Source organism: Sturnira hondurensis, unplaced genomic scaffold (genome assembly GCF_014824575.4).
Source record: "Sturnira hondurensis isolate 20B ecotype Veracruz unplaced genomic scaffold, ASM1482457v3 Scaffold0008480, whole genome shotgun sequence".
Classification (NCBI taxonomy): Eukaryota; Metazoa; Chordata; class Mammalia; order Chiroptera; family Phyllostomidae; genus Sturnira; species Sturnira hondurensis.
The window spans coordinates 2,247,215-2,264,695 of NW_028081111.1; the positions used below are offsets into that span (position 1 = coordinate 2,247,215).

The following is a 17,481-nucleotide window of genomic DNA, read 5'->3' on the forward strand; positions in this document are numbered from 1 at the left end:
GCAGCTGCCCTGCCCTGGAGGGGCCATGGTGCCCAGACAGACTTTCCTCCAAGGGCCTCCCCTGCAGGTGGTTTTCAATGTATTTAGTTTCATTTTCCAGGGTTAAGCTTAACTTTGCCTTCAATCTATGGCACATCCCTTGAAGTCTTGGTCAACAAGGTAGGTGGGGAGAGGCCTGTGCCATGTCAACATTGGTGGGACTTCTTGTTCTGTGCTTAGCCAGTTGGTAGGCTAAGAATGTGACAGCTCATTGTCACATTGCCACAACACGTGTTCCTTCCTGGGGCCGGTCTGGAAACTGGGTCCAGTGGCATGGCCACCAGCGAGGGCAGAACAAAGCCACCGGCAAGCTCTCCAAAATCGCCACCGTAGGGAGCAGAGTTGGGAGGACAGCTAAAAGCCAGTGAGTACAGTGTGCTTGAAAAAAGCATGAGAAGCTGCTGCTGATCCAATCTGGAATGACTGCTGACACATACGTCGGCGTGACAACAAGGGCAGGGGGTACACGGGCATATTGTCAACACATACTCCCTGGTGCCTTTTGAACTCTGTTCTATTTACATGTTTTATGTGCTGAGAGAAAGAAACACAATAAAGTATCTACGTAAATGAATAAGTAACACCCGTCCAGATGGTGAACCTCTTTCCTGGAGAAGCTCTTGGCAGAAAGTGTCGCCTGGTTGACGTGTCTGTCTGAAAGCAAGGTAAGGCTGGTCACTTTATTCCCTCTTGGCATTTAAGGGGCACTAACCAAGGGCACAGAGCTACACAGAGACCCTGTAACAGCCACTGATTCCTGGAATCAAAGCTTCATGCTGCTAACAGATGAATGATGCCATACATTTAGGACGTGATGAAGGTGAGACCAAAAAATTGGTGTTGGTGCACCGGCTCTTTGGGGGCAGGCAAATGCAAATTAGATCCCTGTCCCATAGTTATAAAACACAGAGTCCGGATGGGACTAAGAGCCAAGAGAGACAGAATGGTGTCAGTACTGAGAGATATAAAACTCAGTATTTTTACGGGTCTTAGGTTTTACGGTTCAGAAAGCCTTCCTATTCAAGATAGAAAGATTCTATCATAATCAGCTGTCTGTGCTACCCAACAAACTTTTCTATAAATCTAAATCTACACTAAAATAAAAAGTTTCTTTAAAAAGTAAAAAAAGGGAAAGAAAGAAAGTAAAGAGAAGAAGGAAAGCCCTGATCTATGTGGCTCACTTGGTTGAGAATTGTCCTGCAAAGCAAAAGGTCACTGGTTCGATTCCCAGCCAGGGCACATGCCTCGCCTGCTACCTGGTTGGGACGTGTGTGAGAGAGAGGCAACCAATCCATGTTTCTCTCTCACATCGATGTTTCTTTCCCTTTCTTTCTCCCTTCCCTTCTCTAAAAATGAATAAATAAAATCTTTTTTAAAATGTCAAAAAAATTCAGTTCACTGAAAGATAATCATACACAAAGGTTTAACAAGGACAATTTACAGCCTTAGGAGAAAGTACAGTGTGTATAAAACATATATGATAAGCAATATGTAAATCAATATAATAAGATGAATGACAAGATAGAAAAATGAGCAAGAAATAGCAAAGATAATTTACAATAAAAGGCACAAAAGGCCAATAAACATATGAGAAGATTCTCAATTTCACTGCAGGGAAATTGAGAATCAGGGAAATAAAAATTAGAACCAAAGAATGGTGTTTTTCACTTAACAGATTCACCACCACTTAAAAACAAAACTGAGGACTCACAGTATTAATAACAATGTGGAGAAACAGGTGTTTTCACGTCTGTTTGTTGGTATTAATAATTGGCACTGCTATTTTTGGAGGCCAAATTTAAACATGCATACTTTAGGACTGCAATTTCATCTCAAGAAATTCATCCTGTGGAGATATCTGCATGAATGTATAAAGCTGGTTCACACGGATACTCACTGGACGGATACCCAGAGTGAGGGGTCTGACTGCACATACACGGGGACACTGTGCAGCTATGGGAAAGAATGCAGCCCCGGCAGGTGTGGCTCGGTGGATTGAGTGCCAGCCTGTGAACCAAAGGGTCACAGGTTTGATTCTCAGCCTGGGTTGCGGGCCAGGTCCCCAGTTGGTGGTGTGCAAGAGGCAACCAGACATTGATGTTTCTCTCCTTTTCTTTCTCCATCCCTTCACCTCTCTAAACATAAATGAATACAATTTTTTTTAAAAAAGAAAAGAATGCAGTTCATTGTATGTGTGCACATGCACATACACATGTATAGTTGTGTAGCCCAACTCTTCCAAATAAGAGCAAACACTTCCCCTTCAGGACTGGAGAGAGGCCTCCTCTCCTTCACCCAGATTCATAAGAGAGAGACTGAGAGCCCATCTCAGGACTGGACTTGGTCTCAGGGTGATCAAACCTGGCTGGGCCCTGAGGACATGAGACTGAATAAAACTCCAAGCTGCTCCCAGCAGCCATCCTGGGAAAGGAGCTACAGGGAGCTGGCCCCAGTGGTGGTGCCTGTGAAGGCTGGGGGTCTTCCTGAGGGGGGCTCCAGGGCATGTCTGATCAGAAGGGTGAGAAGGGGTATCACTTTAGGTGGGAGGAGCTGCACATGGAGAGCCAGGAGTTGAGAGGAGAGGAGCTGGCGAGTGGTCCGTCTGCTCAGGGAAGGGCAACAAATCCCCTGAGCCTGTGGCCTAAAGGGGAAGAGGCAAGGAGGAGAGGAGAGACAGAGGCCAGGTCTTGCTGATGCGTCTTATCTCCTCCCCATGGGCTGAGTTTGTTCACCTTGGTCAACAGTGTGCCAGGCACTGTTCTAGATGGGGGTGATATGACAGTGACCCAGATAAGGGACCTGCTCTCCTGGAAGTAAGTAATATGGAGGAGAGGCAGCCATAAACCAGGAAACAAACAGTAAGATCATTTTGGGCAGAGATCAGCACTGTGTAGAAAATAAAACAGAGTGACAAACTAAGAGTGTGGAAGGAGAGGTGGGGGCAGGGGGATGATCAGGGGGTGTAATGCAGCTGAGGTCTGAATGACAAGAGGGAACCCACACCAAAGACTGGGGAAGGAGCAGCAAAAAAGAGGGCGGGACCCCTGCCGGCACAAGCTAATTGTACAAGACAATTGTTTTGCTAATAAAACCATGGAAAGAAAATCAGGCTTTTTTCATTTGTAATGAACTCATTAGTGAGTTGTATTTTTAGTTCTTTCTCCTGGGTTTTAGAGATTGTTGAGGAAGGCCTGGAAGGTCTGTTGGGACTGATGGGGATGGTTCTGGATGCCCACGCCCCAGCTGTCACAGGTGGGATGACTGTCAGAGGGAAGGGGCAGAGGTGCAGGAGCACCCACCTGCTCCGGGAGGTCACATCCAGGAAGAACTGCACAAGCGCCAGCAGGTTGTGGTGGTGATCCGACACCAAGCTCAGGGCACAGCACAGCTGCCGGAGCTGTGGGGACACCAGCGCCAGGGTGAGTTGGGGAGGGATCACCTTCCACCCTGAGCTCTCCACCAGCCCCCTTCCGGAGGGGAGGAGTGCTGTTCATGGAGGCCAGGACAAGAGGGATGATCCCTAGCATTTCAGTGGCTTCATGGTCTTGGAGCAGTGCCATTCCCATCTAGGGTGTGCTAAGGAAAGCTTGGGACTGTACAGAGAAGGCTGGGCTGGGGCTGGGCCCAGGGGCTGTACCTTCCCCGGCCATTCCTGGATGTTCTCGAGGAGCAGGAGCAGGAGCTGCTGGAGGTCCGTCTGGGGCAGCAGGCGCAGCCGTACATCCAGGCCAGCTCTGCACAGCAGCTCAATTAGGTCCACGAGGTTCTCATCAGTGGTGGCCGCTGGCTGCACTAGGGCACACAGTGTCAGGAACTGGAGAGCAGAGAGAGCACTAGGGCAGTGTGGCCTTCCTGGGAGACGGGGCGGGCAGAAGGGGTGGCATCGTGAGCCCCTTGGCCACGCTGGGTGAGAGCGGAGATCAACAAGTGGCAAGGCCAGAGGCCAGGCCCCGTGGGGTCCTCAGGTGGCAGGTGATGGCCTGGGGAGTGTGAGCGTGCCACGGCATCAGTGCTGGCCACCCATCCGGTGCCTGCAGTGGTGCTTGATGGGACTCTCTGAACTAACCTGTTGAATAGGTGCGGATTGGGAGTGGAGACAGCTGTTTGACTCACCTTATAGACATAGCTCAGGCTGACATCCAAGGCGGTCTCCTGGGGGGTGCCCTGCTGCTCACCCTGGCTCAGGCTAGCCTCCCTTTTAAGTACTCTAAGGCAAGATGGAAACAAAGGGAAAGAAACTGGAGGAATGGACATCAGGGGAGAACTGAGGCAGAGAGGGAACTGTACTTGCTCAAGAACTTGGGGCCCAGGGACGATTCACTTGGCCTGGATCCTGTGTGCGCTGGTCTGCACTGCTGTGTAACAAATCACTGCCAAATGTACAGGCTTAAAGACACTTAATATCTCACGTAGTTTCTGAGGATGGAAACCCAGGAACAACTCAGCCCAGTGGTTCCAGCTGGGAACCACTGGATATTCTCCAAGATATTGGAGAACAGGGCTGCTGTGGTCTCAGGCTTGGCAGGGGCAGTTGCTCCCAAGCTCACACACACGGGTCGGTGGCCTCAGCTCCCTACCTCTCCATAGGCTCCTTGACATGGCTGCCTGCATCCGCTAAAGCACGTGAGAATGCCTGGGACAGAAGCCATGGCCTTTCACACCTAACCTTGGAAGTGACATCCCACCACATCTGATCGCTCTTGGCCATACAGGCCAGCTTGACAGCTACCATTTTGGTCAGTCCTCCTGCTGCGGTTTTCTGGGACTTGGAAACCAGAGAATCGTACTCCATTGCCCACAAAGAGTCTTCCTCAAAAGAGTTCATCCACCCAGGTGTAGTGCCTGCTTGCTCTGAAACGTACGTGATGCTATAGCTTCCAAAACCAGTAAGTTAGGTGAAAATCAGAGCAAAAACGATCCCTGGAATCCCTCCAAAGGTGTCGCACTAACACACCACCTACTATTGGTAAGTCCAGAGGGGACACTATTCCCCGAGTGACAGAGCAGATCCGGTTGAGCCTAGATGAAGTTAGAGGCCAGGGCCATATTTAAAAAAACGAAAACAAACAAACAAAAACCTCCCAAAGCAAAAAGAACATCTTTAAAGCCTGGAGTCACACTTGGGGTGGCATGATGCTTCAGCGGGCAGGGCCACACTGTCCTTGGCACAAGTTTCCCAGGCACGTGCTCGCTGGATCAATGATTCTCTCTGTGCCCAAAAGTATGTTGTCGACTGCAAGTAAGCGAAGTGAGTTTTGACAAGGCTCCCGTTGTGTCTCACCCACTTTCCACTCTGGTTAACTACCCTGGGGTCGAGCTGGCAGTGGGCTGTCAGTGAATGGAGATGCTGATGAGACAACACGCTGACAACAGCAGCCGCTGCCGCTCCGCACACTGCAGGGAAAGGCTCCTGCTCTTCCTGACCCGGCACGTGCTGCTTCTTCGAGGGAAGGAAGGAGAGATCCCCGTCTTGGCCCTCAGCAAGTAGATGCCAACAAACCAAAGTTGGGGGCGGTGGGCTAGGACTGGGTTCTGCTGTTCTTCCAGATCTTCGCATTTATTAGGCCAGGGGAGTGGGCAAGGCTGGCATTTGTATGTGGGCACGTGCAGACTGTGTCAGTACGATGGAAGTGGTGGCTGTCGCAGCCTGTGAGAATGCATGGGATAGGCAAGCACGGGGCCGGTGCTTTCGGATTTCCCAAAGGGTGGGGCATCACAGAGTGGGCTTCACGCCTCTGCTGGGAGCAGTGGGCTTTCAGACGGTTGGCTGCTGCCTGAGGGAGTTGGGCTGGAGCACCTGGGAGCTGTGGGTGTCTTCTTCCAGCTCTGAGACAGAGCCCTCTCTTCTTTGGGAGGGAATGCCAGCACCCCCCCGCCCCCTGGAGAGAGGGGACTGCCTCCTGGAGTGTGTGCCAGCCAGCCAGCATTTATTTCCTGTGCCACCTCTCCTGGGGAGCAGCAGACAAGAGCGTGTTCCTCCACCCCCACCCCCTTTTGGGACCCACTTGACTGAATCACGTAGTTGTGACTGTGGTTCTGGGGTGCAGCATCAGCTGACCCCCAGGCCTCCACCACTGCTCACACCAGGAGGCCATGGAGCACAGGAATTTGCAACCTAACAACCTCATTCCCCTCCTACATCCAGCAGGTTAAGAGCGAGTCGATATGACTCTCCATGAGCAAAACAGCTTCAACTGTGATGCCCCTCGGTCCCTGTTCCTGGCTGGCCAGGTCAGGGCTCACAGCCCTGTGAACAGCATCCAGGAGCTGGAGTTTGGGTCACAACAACACCGGTTTACACTCACTGACTTAAGAGAGTGTGTCACTCAGTTTCCACATGTGTTTTTCCCAAGAGCTGAAGAAAAAATAGTAGTTACTATCTGTGGCGCTCTGACATTCTCAGCAGGAGAGTGAGGAAGTGTGTGGGCACTGCCACCACTGTAACCCAACGACCAAGTGGCCAAGTGCTGCTCTGAAGGCCCCACCGTTGAGCCCCACATGCAGGCTGCCAGCAGAGCAGGGTGCCCTCTCCCTGAGCTCTGCAATGCCCGGCCAAGCCAGCCCTGTCAGCTCTGCTCTATGGCAGCTGAGGAAGGAATCAATGCTAAGCTAATGGAAAGGGAAGGGAAGGCAAACTTTACCTGGATAGGATTATACTGTCCCAAGGGAGCCAATTACCAACAGCATGACCTTTCAGTGGATTGTCATTTATTTACCTGCTTGGGCACTGCATCAATTTAACCCTTCAGAAGACTAAGTTGAAGAAGGCTTCCATCACTGGGCAACCACAGCACACTTCCTGGTCTTTTGAGGCCAGTCCTGTGTGCCTGACCAGAGCTCTTCAGCTGGGCTTTGTAATCAGAAGTGGCCATGGAGGACGAGCCATAGCTGTCTGAGGGCTTCCCCTCTCTTCCCAGGGGAGACTGAGTAGCCATGGGGCACAACCTCCTCTGAGGATGCTGGAGCTCTCGTTCAGTGTCCATATTCTGGTCCCTCCTCTTCTGTTACCCCCACCCCCAACAGCCTCCTGACTTCTCCATCCCAGCCTCATCCCTGGCAGAGGGCTACTCCTTTTGCAACAGGTGGACATCAGACCGTCTGCACGTGTCCACTGCGGAAGAGCTGTGTCTTTCTGAAAGGAAGTCTTGGAGCTCTCATAAGATGGTGATGGGCTTTAAGGAAATCTGAGATTAAAAGAACAGATGGTGGGAAACTGAAGTTCTTATAGCAACTGGAATGTCAGCCAAGTCAAGGGCCCAGGTACAGAGGCGACTCGGCCCTTGTTTCCAGCCTTGGCCATTTCAAAGTTCTGCGGGGGCCCTGCAGGACATCCACCTGTTCTTCCATGGGACCTCTAGATGGGACATCCCTGGAAGTTGACAGAGAGGGGATGTGCCTGACATGGACCCAGCTGGCATGGGACAAGCTCCCTGGGAGCCTGGTCAGGAACAAGATGAGGAGGGCGGTGGGGAGCAGGCAGCCTGCCATGCACTTGTTCTTGTGGCCCATGGGTCCAGGAGAGTTGTCACATCCTCCATGGAGGAGAGGCTGGAAGCTGGTCCCTAAATGCCCTGGAGGCATCCTCCTCCCACCCCTTGACTCTCAGAGATTCCCCATTACAGCAGCCAGCCAGCCAGGAAACACACCTGAGGAGGGTGTCCAGGGCCTGGTTGCTTCTTTAAAGGAGTGTGTCCAGGCAGGAAAACCTCCCCAAGACTAGTGGTTTGGCAGGTGGTCCCACCCTGCTCTTAGGGTGTTGTGACAGGGGAATCACCCCTGTAGCCATTGCCGCTCTTTGGGGCCAGTTCTAAATCCTCTTAGAAAATGGTGTCAACAGCAAGCCCAAGGTGTGGGGCCCAAGGAAAGGGGCAAAGCTGTCACCAAGTAGCTCTGGTGGTACTCTCGGCCTGGCCTGAGGCCAATGTGGCTCTGCTTGCCTTCTTCACAGGGCTAACGGCCCCTGGTAAAGCTGGAAGTCTACATGCTGGGGTTTGTGTTGCCAGGTATTTGAGATGGCACATTTAAACGGCCCCAATTGCAGTGCCGACCTGCCTGCCTACCTCGGCCTCCAAACAAGGTGGATTTGTCCTGAAGCAAAAGTGGCAGGAAGCCATAGAGAAGGGAGGAGAGAGAGAAGTGGCTCTTTGCAGAGTGCTTTGCGAATTGAGCGGTTATAAGTCTCCAGAGCCACCTCCCACTTGCCAAGTGGACACCAAGTGCTCATCAGAACAGTTAGAAGTGGCTCTTCTGAACCCCACAGCACCCACCCCACTTCCGACATGAATTTGTTTTCTGAGTATAATTCTTTCCTGACTCATTCTAGATGGTGGTGTGACTGCAGCTCCGTGTTCGGGAAGGGGAAAGTGGTTTATTACACCAGATTTGGAGATTGAGGGGTGGGGAGGGCTGGAGCACGTTCGTATTTATAGCACAGCCAGTGTGGTTTGGTTTGGCAGACAATTACTAAACACAGTCGTGGAGCAGGTTCTTTAGAAAGCTTGGACCTTCCCTGCAGGTGAACATCTGCTTACTACAGCAAAGGAAGGGGGCTGGGCACCTTCTGGGATGAGGGGCCGTCTGCAGGATGGGCAAGGGCTGAGGGGCTCCCATAAAACAACCCGCTCAGGGTTCTAAATGCTCCATTGTATCTCAAACCAACTTCTGAAAGAACTCTCAAGAAAGAGTTTAAATGCGCTGTGACTTGTGGAACAAGCTAACCATGTGCGAGGCGTTTACAGTCCAGACCCAGTCACCACCCACCCAACAGTTGTTATGGGCGTGTTATTGTACAGCTTTGTTCCTGGAAGGCAGGATCCATGCTTATGCAAATTAGCATCGCTGTACCCACCCAGCCCAGGGCACAAAGGGCACACCCACAAAATAATATCAAGCATTGTGGAAGTCACAAGTACAACTGTGGCCATGAGGTATTAGGTGTGAGCCAGATAAGAGGCCCGGAGATGGACTGAAAAGATTGGGACTAATCTTCAAAGAGGCGGGGCAGCAAGGGCTCTGAGTCAGGAGGAGGCAGAAAGAGATGTCAGCCAAAGCAGTAAGACGCATCATGCCTGGTTTTTCTGTGCCCCTAGGTCTGGGAGCCGGGTAGTTCACACACTTAAGATCCTCAGGCACTCATGTGGGGTTGTTCTGTGATTCCCTCAGACTCTGGGCTTCACCATGCAGGCTACAGCAAGTTTAGTGACTTTTCCTTACTTCAGAAAAGTGTTTAGGTATGTTCCCTCTATTTTCACTTTGCTGAGAGTTTTTTTTTAATCATAAATGGGATGCTGGATTTTATCAAATGCTTTTCCCGCATCTATGGATCTGATCACGTGGAATTTAAAAAATATTTTACTTATTTATTTTCAGAGAGGGGAAGGGACGAGGGAAGAGAGGGGAAGAAACATCGATGTGTGGTTTCCTCTGGTGCACCCCACACTGAGGACCTGGCCTGCAACCCAGGCATGTGCCCTGACTGGGAATTGAACCCAAGACACTTTTTGTTCACAGGCCAGCACTCAGTCCATTGAACCACATTAGCCAGGGCAATCATGTGGTTTTTATCCCTCTTTTTGTTTATGTGGTATATTCCATTACTGATTTGTGAACATTGTACCAACCTTGCATTCCTGGAATAAATGCTACTTGATCATGGTGTATGCTCTTTTTCATGTATGGCTGTGTTGGGTTTGCTAATATTTTGTTGAGGATTTTACCATCTATGCTCATCAGTGATGCTGGCCTATACTTTTCTTTTTTTGTAGTGTCTTTATCTGGTTTTGGAATTTGGGTAATGCTGGTCTTATAAAGTGAACTTGGGAGCCTTCCCTCCTCTTGAATTTTATGAAATAGTTTTAGAAGGAGAGGTGTTAGTTCTTCCCAGAACGTTTGATAAAATTCACCTGTGAAGCCATCTGGTTCAGGGTATTTCTTTGTTGGGAGTTGATTTTTGATTATATTACTTCCATTTCGCTAGGTGTATTCTGTCTATTCAGATTCTCTGATTCTTCCTCATGTAGTTTTGGAAGATTGTAGGTTTCTAGGGATTTATTCATTTTGTTCAGGCTGTCCAGTTTGTTGGCATGTAATTGTGCATAATATTTCTTTACAATCCTTTGTATTTCTTTAGTGTCAGTTGTTATTTCTCCTCTTTCATTTCTGATTTTATTTACTTGGGTCCTCTCTTTTTCTGGTTGAGTCTAGTTAAAGATTTGTCAATCATATTTATCTTTTCAAAGAACCAGCCCTTAGATTCAGTGATCATTTGTATCATTTTTTTAAAGACTCTATTTCATGTATTTCTGTCCTGATCTTTATTATTTCCTTCCTCCTATTCATTTTAGGCTTTGTTTGTTGTTCTTTTTCAAATCCCTTTAAGTGTAAAGTTAGATTGTTTATTTGAGCTTTTTAATGGATCTGCCTTATGACCACTTCTGGGAATTTATCTGAAGACACCTGAAACACTAATGTGAAAGAACGTAAACACCCCTATGTTCACTGCAGCACTGTTTAAAATCACCAAGGTCTGGAAGCAGCCCAGGTGTCCATCAGTAGATGAGTAGATAAATCAACTATGGGACAATTTACCCTTTTTGACAGCATGGATAGAGCTAGAGGACATCATGCTAAGTGAAATAAGCCAGTCAGGGAAAGACAAATACCATATGATCTCCCTCATATGAACAAACTGAACTAACAAGCAAAATAGACAGACTCAGAGAGAGCAGGCTGATAGCTCTGTGGGGAGTTACAGGGTGGAGGGATTGAGCAAAAAGGAAACAGGACTCACGGACATGGACAAAGTGTGGTGACTTTGGGGTGGGGAGGGAAGGGTGGCATAAGGGGGACAAATAGTAATGGAAAAAACAATAGACATTTTGTTAACCTGAGAAAAAAGAAAAATGTACATAATTTTATCTAAAAATCAGAGGATATCTTTCTTTTTCTAACCTATAATAGCTCACTGAGCTAAGGATCATTTCAGAAATAATTAAATAGATAGCTTCGTGCAATGAATGGCCAGTTGCAGAATAGGAAATACTTTAAATTAATATTTCCCAGCATGAATATATTTTTAGAAGAATCTTTCTTTTGAGGGGGTGATATTTTGTTTTGTTTTTTAACATCTGTACTGAGGTAAATGGCATGGAAAAACCTGCCCCTATTGAACGTACACACTTTGCGGGCCTGAGCAGAGGCCAGTGCCCAGTGAATACATGAGAGAGAGTGTGGGGAAGGGAAGGTACTCACCTCTCCCTGTGCTGAGATGGCCCCAGTGGGTACAAAGCAGGGCTGTGGGCACCCAGACTGTGAAATACCTCTATGACCTCTCGCAGCGAGGGGCACCACATGCGCACATCTCCATCTGTCAGGCCAAAGGAAGGCAAGGGTTAGAGCGGGCAGAGGAAGGCAGCGTGCACCACTCCCACGGGAGGGGCTGGGAGAGACAACCCTGGCTGAAGGGGACCTGTTTCTGCATTGTCTGCCACAGGTATCATCTGGAGAAATAAAGCACTCAGTGGTTTTCACACACTCATTGGAGCTTTGGGAACCTGGACTTCAATTCCGTGACCTTCAACCTGTAGCCGCCTTGATGTGCAAGGGCCCCAGGGTGACAGCGCCCTGACCACCTCTGTCAGACAGCCATCAGGGCACTGAGCTGCGCAGCACTGAGCTGGATGGTGAGCCCTGGGCCAGAGGCCTAAAAACGCCAAGACTCGGAAGACACGCGTCTTGATGCTCCAGGCTCCCCATCACAGAGGACCACTGTCCTTGCTGTGACATCCAGGTCTCCCGGGCCCACCACCCCTACTGGTGTCTTCTCAGCAAGCTCAGGCTGTGAGCATCGTCCTCTCTTGACAGTTTACAAAACACGAGTGAGAATTCGACCACGTCGATAAAGGGGAAAACCTTAAACACTCAGGGTCCTTGTCGGACTACTGAAGGACATTTTCAGAAAAGGAAAACAGAAAAATAAAAACTGTGTGGCTGGGCATATTTCCTAAAGGCGAACTGCTACGATGCCCTCTCTGCGTATGACACCTCCACATCCAATCAGAGACACAGTGGAGGAAGTGGAAGGACAGAAGGAAGGAAGGGAGAGAACCCTGAATAAACCTGACAGTAACGCATGGCTAAGAGAGACATGGAAAACAAGTCACAAAACATGCTGGCAGTGTCAGAACACAAACGCAGAATTTGACAAGGAATGTGGTGTTGGATCAAGAGCCTGGGAGCTGGGCTGGTGCGTGAGCAGGGTGTGCGCAAGGCTTGGTCGTCGGATGGCGAATGCTCTCGCCTAAGGCCCACCTCCTGGCACCCCACGTGTGCTGGGATCATGCCAGGTGCTAAGAATATAAAGGTGACTCAGTAGAGACCTTGATCTCAGGGACCGCCATAGTCCAGGAGGGGGAGGAACCAGGTAGAATATGAGAATGTGTTCATGCAAAAACCCAAGCAGGTGAAAAGGGCAGAGCCTGCTCGGAGGCAAGAGAGGAAGGCAAGAAACATGGCACCGGAGCAGGAAAGAGAGTGCGCGCCTTGCACAGAGACAGAACTGACAAAGACAGGCATGCCCAGAGACCAAGGCAAGTAATCAGGTAGCTGAAACGCACTGCAAAGTTTTGGCCCTGGTCCAGGCTGGCTACAGAGCCAGCAGCCGGTGGAGTGGCAGGCAGAGGGTCTTTGAGTCCCATCCAAGGACACTGCTTCAGTGGCATTGAGTGTCTCTCTCTTTGGAAATGTATATGGGTCAGGGCTCACCCAACAAGTAATTAGATTCTTGGAGGAGGAAAAACTTTCCTTGTTTGTTTTTTTTTCCTCTCGGGCAACTTAACAAGAGAACAGTAATGATACCCCTTGTATGTTTCACAAATGAGCTGGAAGAATGAAGTCTGCAAAACACAATGCAGCTCCACGGGAGAGAGAGAGCTGTTTACCAGAGCCCTTGGGGACGGTGCACGTATGAGCACGCATGTGTGGGCGGCCCATGAACTTTTCAGGGAGGGGAAGATAAGTATGGAAAGAGAATCAAGCCAGGGTGAGGCTCTGGGCGGCCCAGCTGGGCCGGAACATCCTGCCAGTGGTGTCAGACCCCAGGGCCCACACAGGTGCTTCTGCTGTGCTAAACCCCTGACAGCTCTGGCCCCACCAGTCTCAAGCCTGGAGCCTGCACTGTCCTCTGTTCCTACTCTGGCCCAGTAGCTACTCCACAGTGCAGCTTAACCCAGGCTGATGTGTCCGAAGTAGTTTCAGAGAAAGGGCCTGCATTGTCTTGGGATAAATCAGTCCTCCTTACAGCCCCAGAAGTTGGCTAAGTGATGACAGGCACCAAGAGCCCGTAATTAATGCTGCACCCATAAGTAGGCCACACGCTCAGCTTTTCCTGAGCGCTGTGTTTCCCGAGTGAGGGTTTTCTGGAGAGCTGACACAGACGTTCACTCAGGCACGGAGCAGCCAGCTCCGTCTCCCTCAGATGCTTCACGCCCACAGCAGTCATCTGAGGTGAGTCCCCAGGGGACTGGCTGGCCTGTGCTGCCTTTGCTGCCCGCGCTGACAGCCCACACAGCTGGGGTCTGGTTAGAGGCTGAGGGTCTGGAAGCGTCCCTTTGGTGGCTCTCCTGGGATGGAACCAGTGCTCCAAAGGCAGGCAGGAGAAGAAAAGAATCAGGCCTCAAGTAAGAGTGACTTTTCCATCTGTGCCTCGGGAGAAGCTGTTAGTTCACATAACACCACTTTCTCCTGGCACTGTTACGGACTAAATGGGAAAAACACACACATCCCAAGAAAGTCCTGGGGTGGGGCTCCGCTGCATCAGTGGGGAGTGGGAGGGGCTGTTTCTAAAGGCAGCGGAGCTACCAATCCATCAGACAGAGCCCGGCCTCACGAGAGTGTGGGGCCTTCCACCTTGAGAGAAGGTTTAGATACCTATTGTCTCATCCTCCCAGCTCTAACTACTGAACTTCCTTCAGCACTTTCCTACTTAAATTTAAACTTGTTTGAATATCACTGATTTAGCCTTAGACAATTAAAGTTTTTATCCACTCAACAAATGGTAAGTGAACACCAGTTGCTATTCTAGATGCTAGGGGCCTAGCGATGCACGAGAGATAGAGAAAGAGAGAGAGAGAGAGAGAGAGAACGATATTCTGGTCTCATGGAGCTGATGAACTGGTGGGGAGTCAGACAGTGCATGTGACAAGTAAATACACAAATGATGCTGGGTGCTAAAATGGCACAGAAGAAAGGTGGCCAGGGTGACAGGGAGCAGCGTCACAGACAGAAGGAAGAGCCTGCAGGGATCTGAGGCCAGAACACAGTTCCCCCCTCCAGACCCAGCAAGAAGCCCAGGGTGCTAGGGCGGGTACAAGGCCAAGGGTCGGGGACTGGCTGCCTTGTAGACTGCTGGTCGTGTGGGGAGGGGTGACATTACCAAAGGGATCTGTTATGTGGTGGAAAAGGCGAAATCCTATCCAGTCCATATTTTACAAGTGTACACATTTCACTGGCACAGCTGCAGTGATAGGGCCTCTCCCAGCAGAGCTGGCATCTAGTGGGACTTGGATAAGCCCTGACCTACTCTCTGTTCCTGGTCTCTTACCCCCACTGGCTCCTTCTGCAGACCTGTTCTACCCACCTTTTTTTGGAAGCTTCTTTTTGTTTCTTGCCCGCTGTGCAACCCACCTGTGGGCCTCTCCAATTTCCCTTTGATCCCCACTCCTCCTGAGACAAGGCTCTCCCTTTGGTGCCCTACAATCCCTCTGCCTGCCTGTGTAACCCGGCCCGCACCCACCCCCAGGTGCGCCCATACATCCACCCACCACACACACATCCTGCACACACTCCCAGCCACATGTCACACAGTGCCTGTGTCAGCCCGGTCTGTTTATTCATGGGAGTGAGGGTGTGTTCAGAGTAAGTGATGCCGTCCCCAGGCCACCTCTCCTCTTTTCTGCCCTCAGTAACTCACACTACTACCTGGTGTCACCTGACACAGTCAAGCACTCCAGGCACTCGTGTGCAGGGCAGACTCCCATTGTGCCAAACCACTGAACCACTGGTCTCAGATAGATTTAGGTCCAGCTGCAAATAACAAAAAGACCAAAAACAAAACAAAAAACCCACCTGGGCTTAAGTAAGTTAGATTTTAATTCTCTTTGATAAAAAAGAAGTCCAGAGGTGGGTGGACCATGCTGGTACAGGGACCTGACTGATCTGTGGGATCCCGGGTGCCCACCTTCTGTTTTGTCAGTCTTGGCATGTGCCACTCCTTCTCAAGGTCACCTCACAGTCTAGAATGGCTGCAAGAGGCCCAGCTATTACATCTGAACCCCAGACAACCACTTCCTCACTTTGCCACTTTGCCATGCATGCTTAGGTTGTTATTAAGGATGGGGAGCCCTCTAGGTGCGACGCAGGAAGGCACTAGCAGATCACCAGCCAAAGTTTAGAAAGTAAGACTTAAGATAAATTTGAACTCAACTAGAGAGCTTCCCAGTGGTGTGCTCAGGGGACTTTTCCTGAGTGCACGGCTCATGAGGTTCTCTCTCACTTTGGATTTCCGAACCTGAGACTTTGGAATATTCCTAATCTGTGAATAAAATTCAACAGAAGACATTGAAATACTGGCAGGACATGAAGCAACCAGATTTTCACTCACTGCTGGCGGAATGCAAAATGGTACAGCCACTTTCAAATGCAGTCTGGCAGTTCCTCACAAAACTACACACAGGATCACCATAGGATCCAGCAGCTGCACTCCTTGGTACTTCCCCAAAGGAGCTGAAAATGCATGCCCACATAAAAAGCGGCACACAGATGTGTATAGCAACTTTATTCATTAACCGTCAAAACTTAGAGGAAACCAAGATGTCCTTCAGTAGGTGACAGACAAACACACTGGCTGATCTTGACAATGGAGAATTATTGATCAGTACAAAGAAATAAGATCTCAGACATGGGAAATTTCCAGTGCACATTGCTAAGTGAAAGGGCCTCTGAAAAGGCCACGTACTTACTGTACTGTTCCAACCATATGACGTCTGGAGAAGGCAAACTATGCAGATAGTGAGGGCCTGTTGGCTGCAGAGGCCAGGGCACGGCAGGGAGGGGTGGATGGGTGGGGCACGGGGGGTTAGTGCAGTGAGGCTGCTCTGTAGGAGACCCCAGTGGTGGAACAGTATCATACATTTATTAAAGCACACAGAATATACAACACAAAGAGCGAGTCCCAATTTAAACAACAATCTCTAGTGAATAATGTTTCATCACAAATGGCTCATTAATCATCATAGAGACACCACACTAATGTGAGATGTTACTAACAGGAGAAACTGTGTGTATGTGTGTGTGTCGGGGGGGCTCTCTGTACTTTTCTATCAATTTTTCCGAAAAACTAAAATTGCTCTAAAGTATGACAACAACAACAAAGAATTCTTTAGAAACACAAGAGGAGGGAAGGAAGCTAGGGAGGGAGGGAAAGAGAAAAAAAAGAGGAGAAAAGAAAAGGAGAGAAAAGGAAAGACAAGAAAAGGAAAGGAGAGAAAAGAGATGAGAGGACACAGGGCTGGCACGCCGAGTGGCACGGCAGCAGGCCCGCATCTGAGGGGCAGCAGCGTGTGGAGACCGGTGTGCACTCCACTCTGGACCAAGGACACTGCTGAGAACACAGTAGAGAGTCTCAGGCTCGTCTGCACATTTTGAAATCACTTTGGGAGCAGCTTTGGGAGAAATGGCTGCCACCTGTGTCCCACCCCAGTGTCTGTGGTTCATTAGTCTGGGGTGTGGTTTGGGCTTTGAAATTTTTGAAAATTCCCCAGTAGTTCTAATATGCAGCCAAGTTCAGGAATGCAGAGCTAAGGAAAGTGTGGCCCTTGCTCCAAAGCAGCACATGGGCCATCCTCACATGCTCCAGTGGTGGAAACAGGTGAGGTAGGGTGGGGAGGAATGAGGGAAGGCAGCCCAGCTCCTCGCACACACCCAGCCCTTGGCCTTGCCCAGTGGCCCAGAGGCATTCAGCCCCTGCTGTTTACTGGAATCAGCTGGGAGGTTGCAGAATGCCCATGGCTGGGCTGCACTGCAGACTCACCTCAAGGACAGGCCTCCACGCCTTGTGAAACTCAGCAATGGCCAAACACTGTGGTGGTTAGAGGCCAAGCACAGCAGGGACACTGCCATTCTCTGAACACCGACACGTTCAAGTCAGTTATAGTAGTTTCTGCCACTTTTTACAAGGTGGGCAGAGTCTTGAGCTAAAGAGGTGGGATAATTATCATTGCACGGCTCCTCTCCATTCCACCAAGAGGTTTCTGCACTTGGCCAGAGTTCCCCTAACCCAGCTCCTTCTTATCCTGACTGCATAGGAGAATCACCTGGAGCTTTAATAAATCCTGGTCAGGTACTTTTTCAACATGTTACAAGGTTAACCCAGCTGTACCTTGGCCA

At 49.9% G+C, this 17,481-nt stretch overlaps 1 protein-coding gene across 1 annotated transcript in view; it reads right to left on the reverse strand.

Annotated features, from left to right (window-relative positions):
- FAM178B (family with sequence similarity 178 member B) overlaps positions 1-17,481 on the reverse strand; it is a 100,357-nt gene that overhangs the window by 36,468 nt on the left and 46,408 nt on the right. Inside the window, exons 9-12 of the mRNA XM_037055042.1 lie at positions 11,290-11,404; positions 4,153-4,246; positions 3,677-3,853; positions 3,339-3,436 (exon numbers count right to left, since the gene is read on the reverse strand). Of these exons, the coding sequence (XP_036910937.1) occupies positions 3,339-3,436; positions 3,677-3,853; positions 4,153-4,246; positions 11,290-11,404 (484 nt within the window). The remainder of the gene's footprint in view (positions 1-3,338; positions 3,437-3,676; positions 3,854-4,152; positions 4,247-11,289; positions 11,405-17,481) is intronic.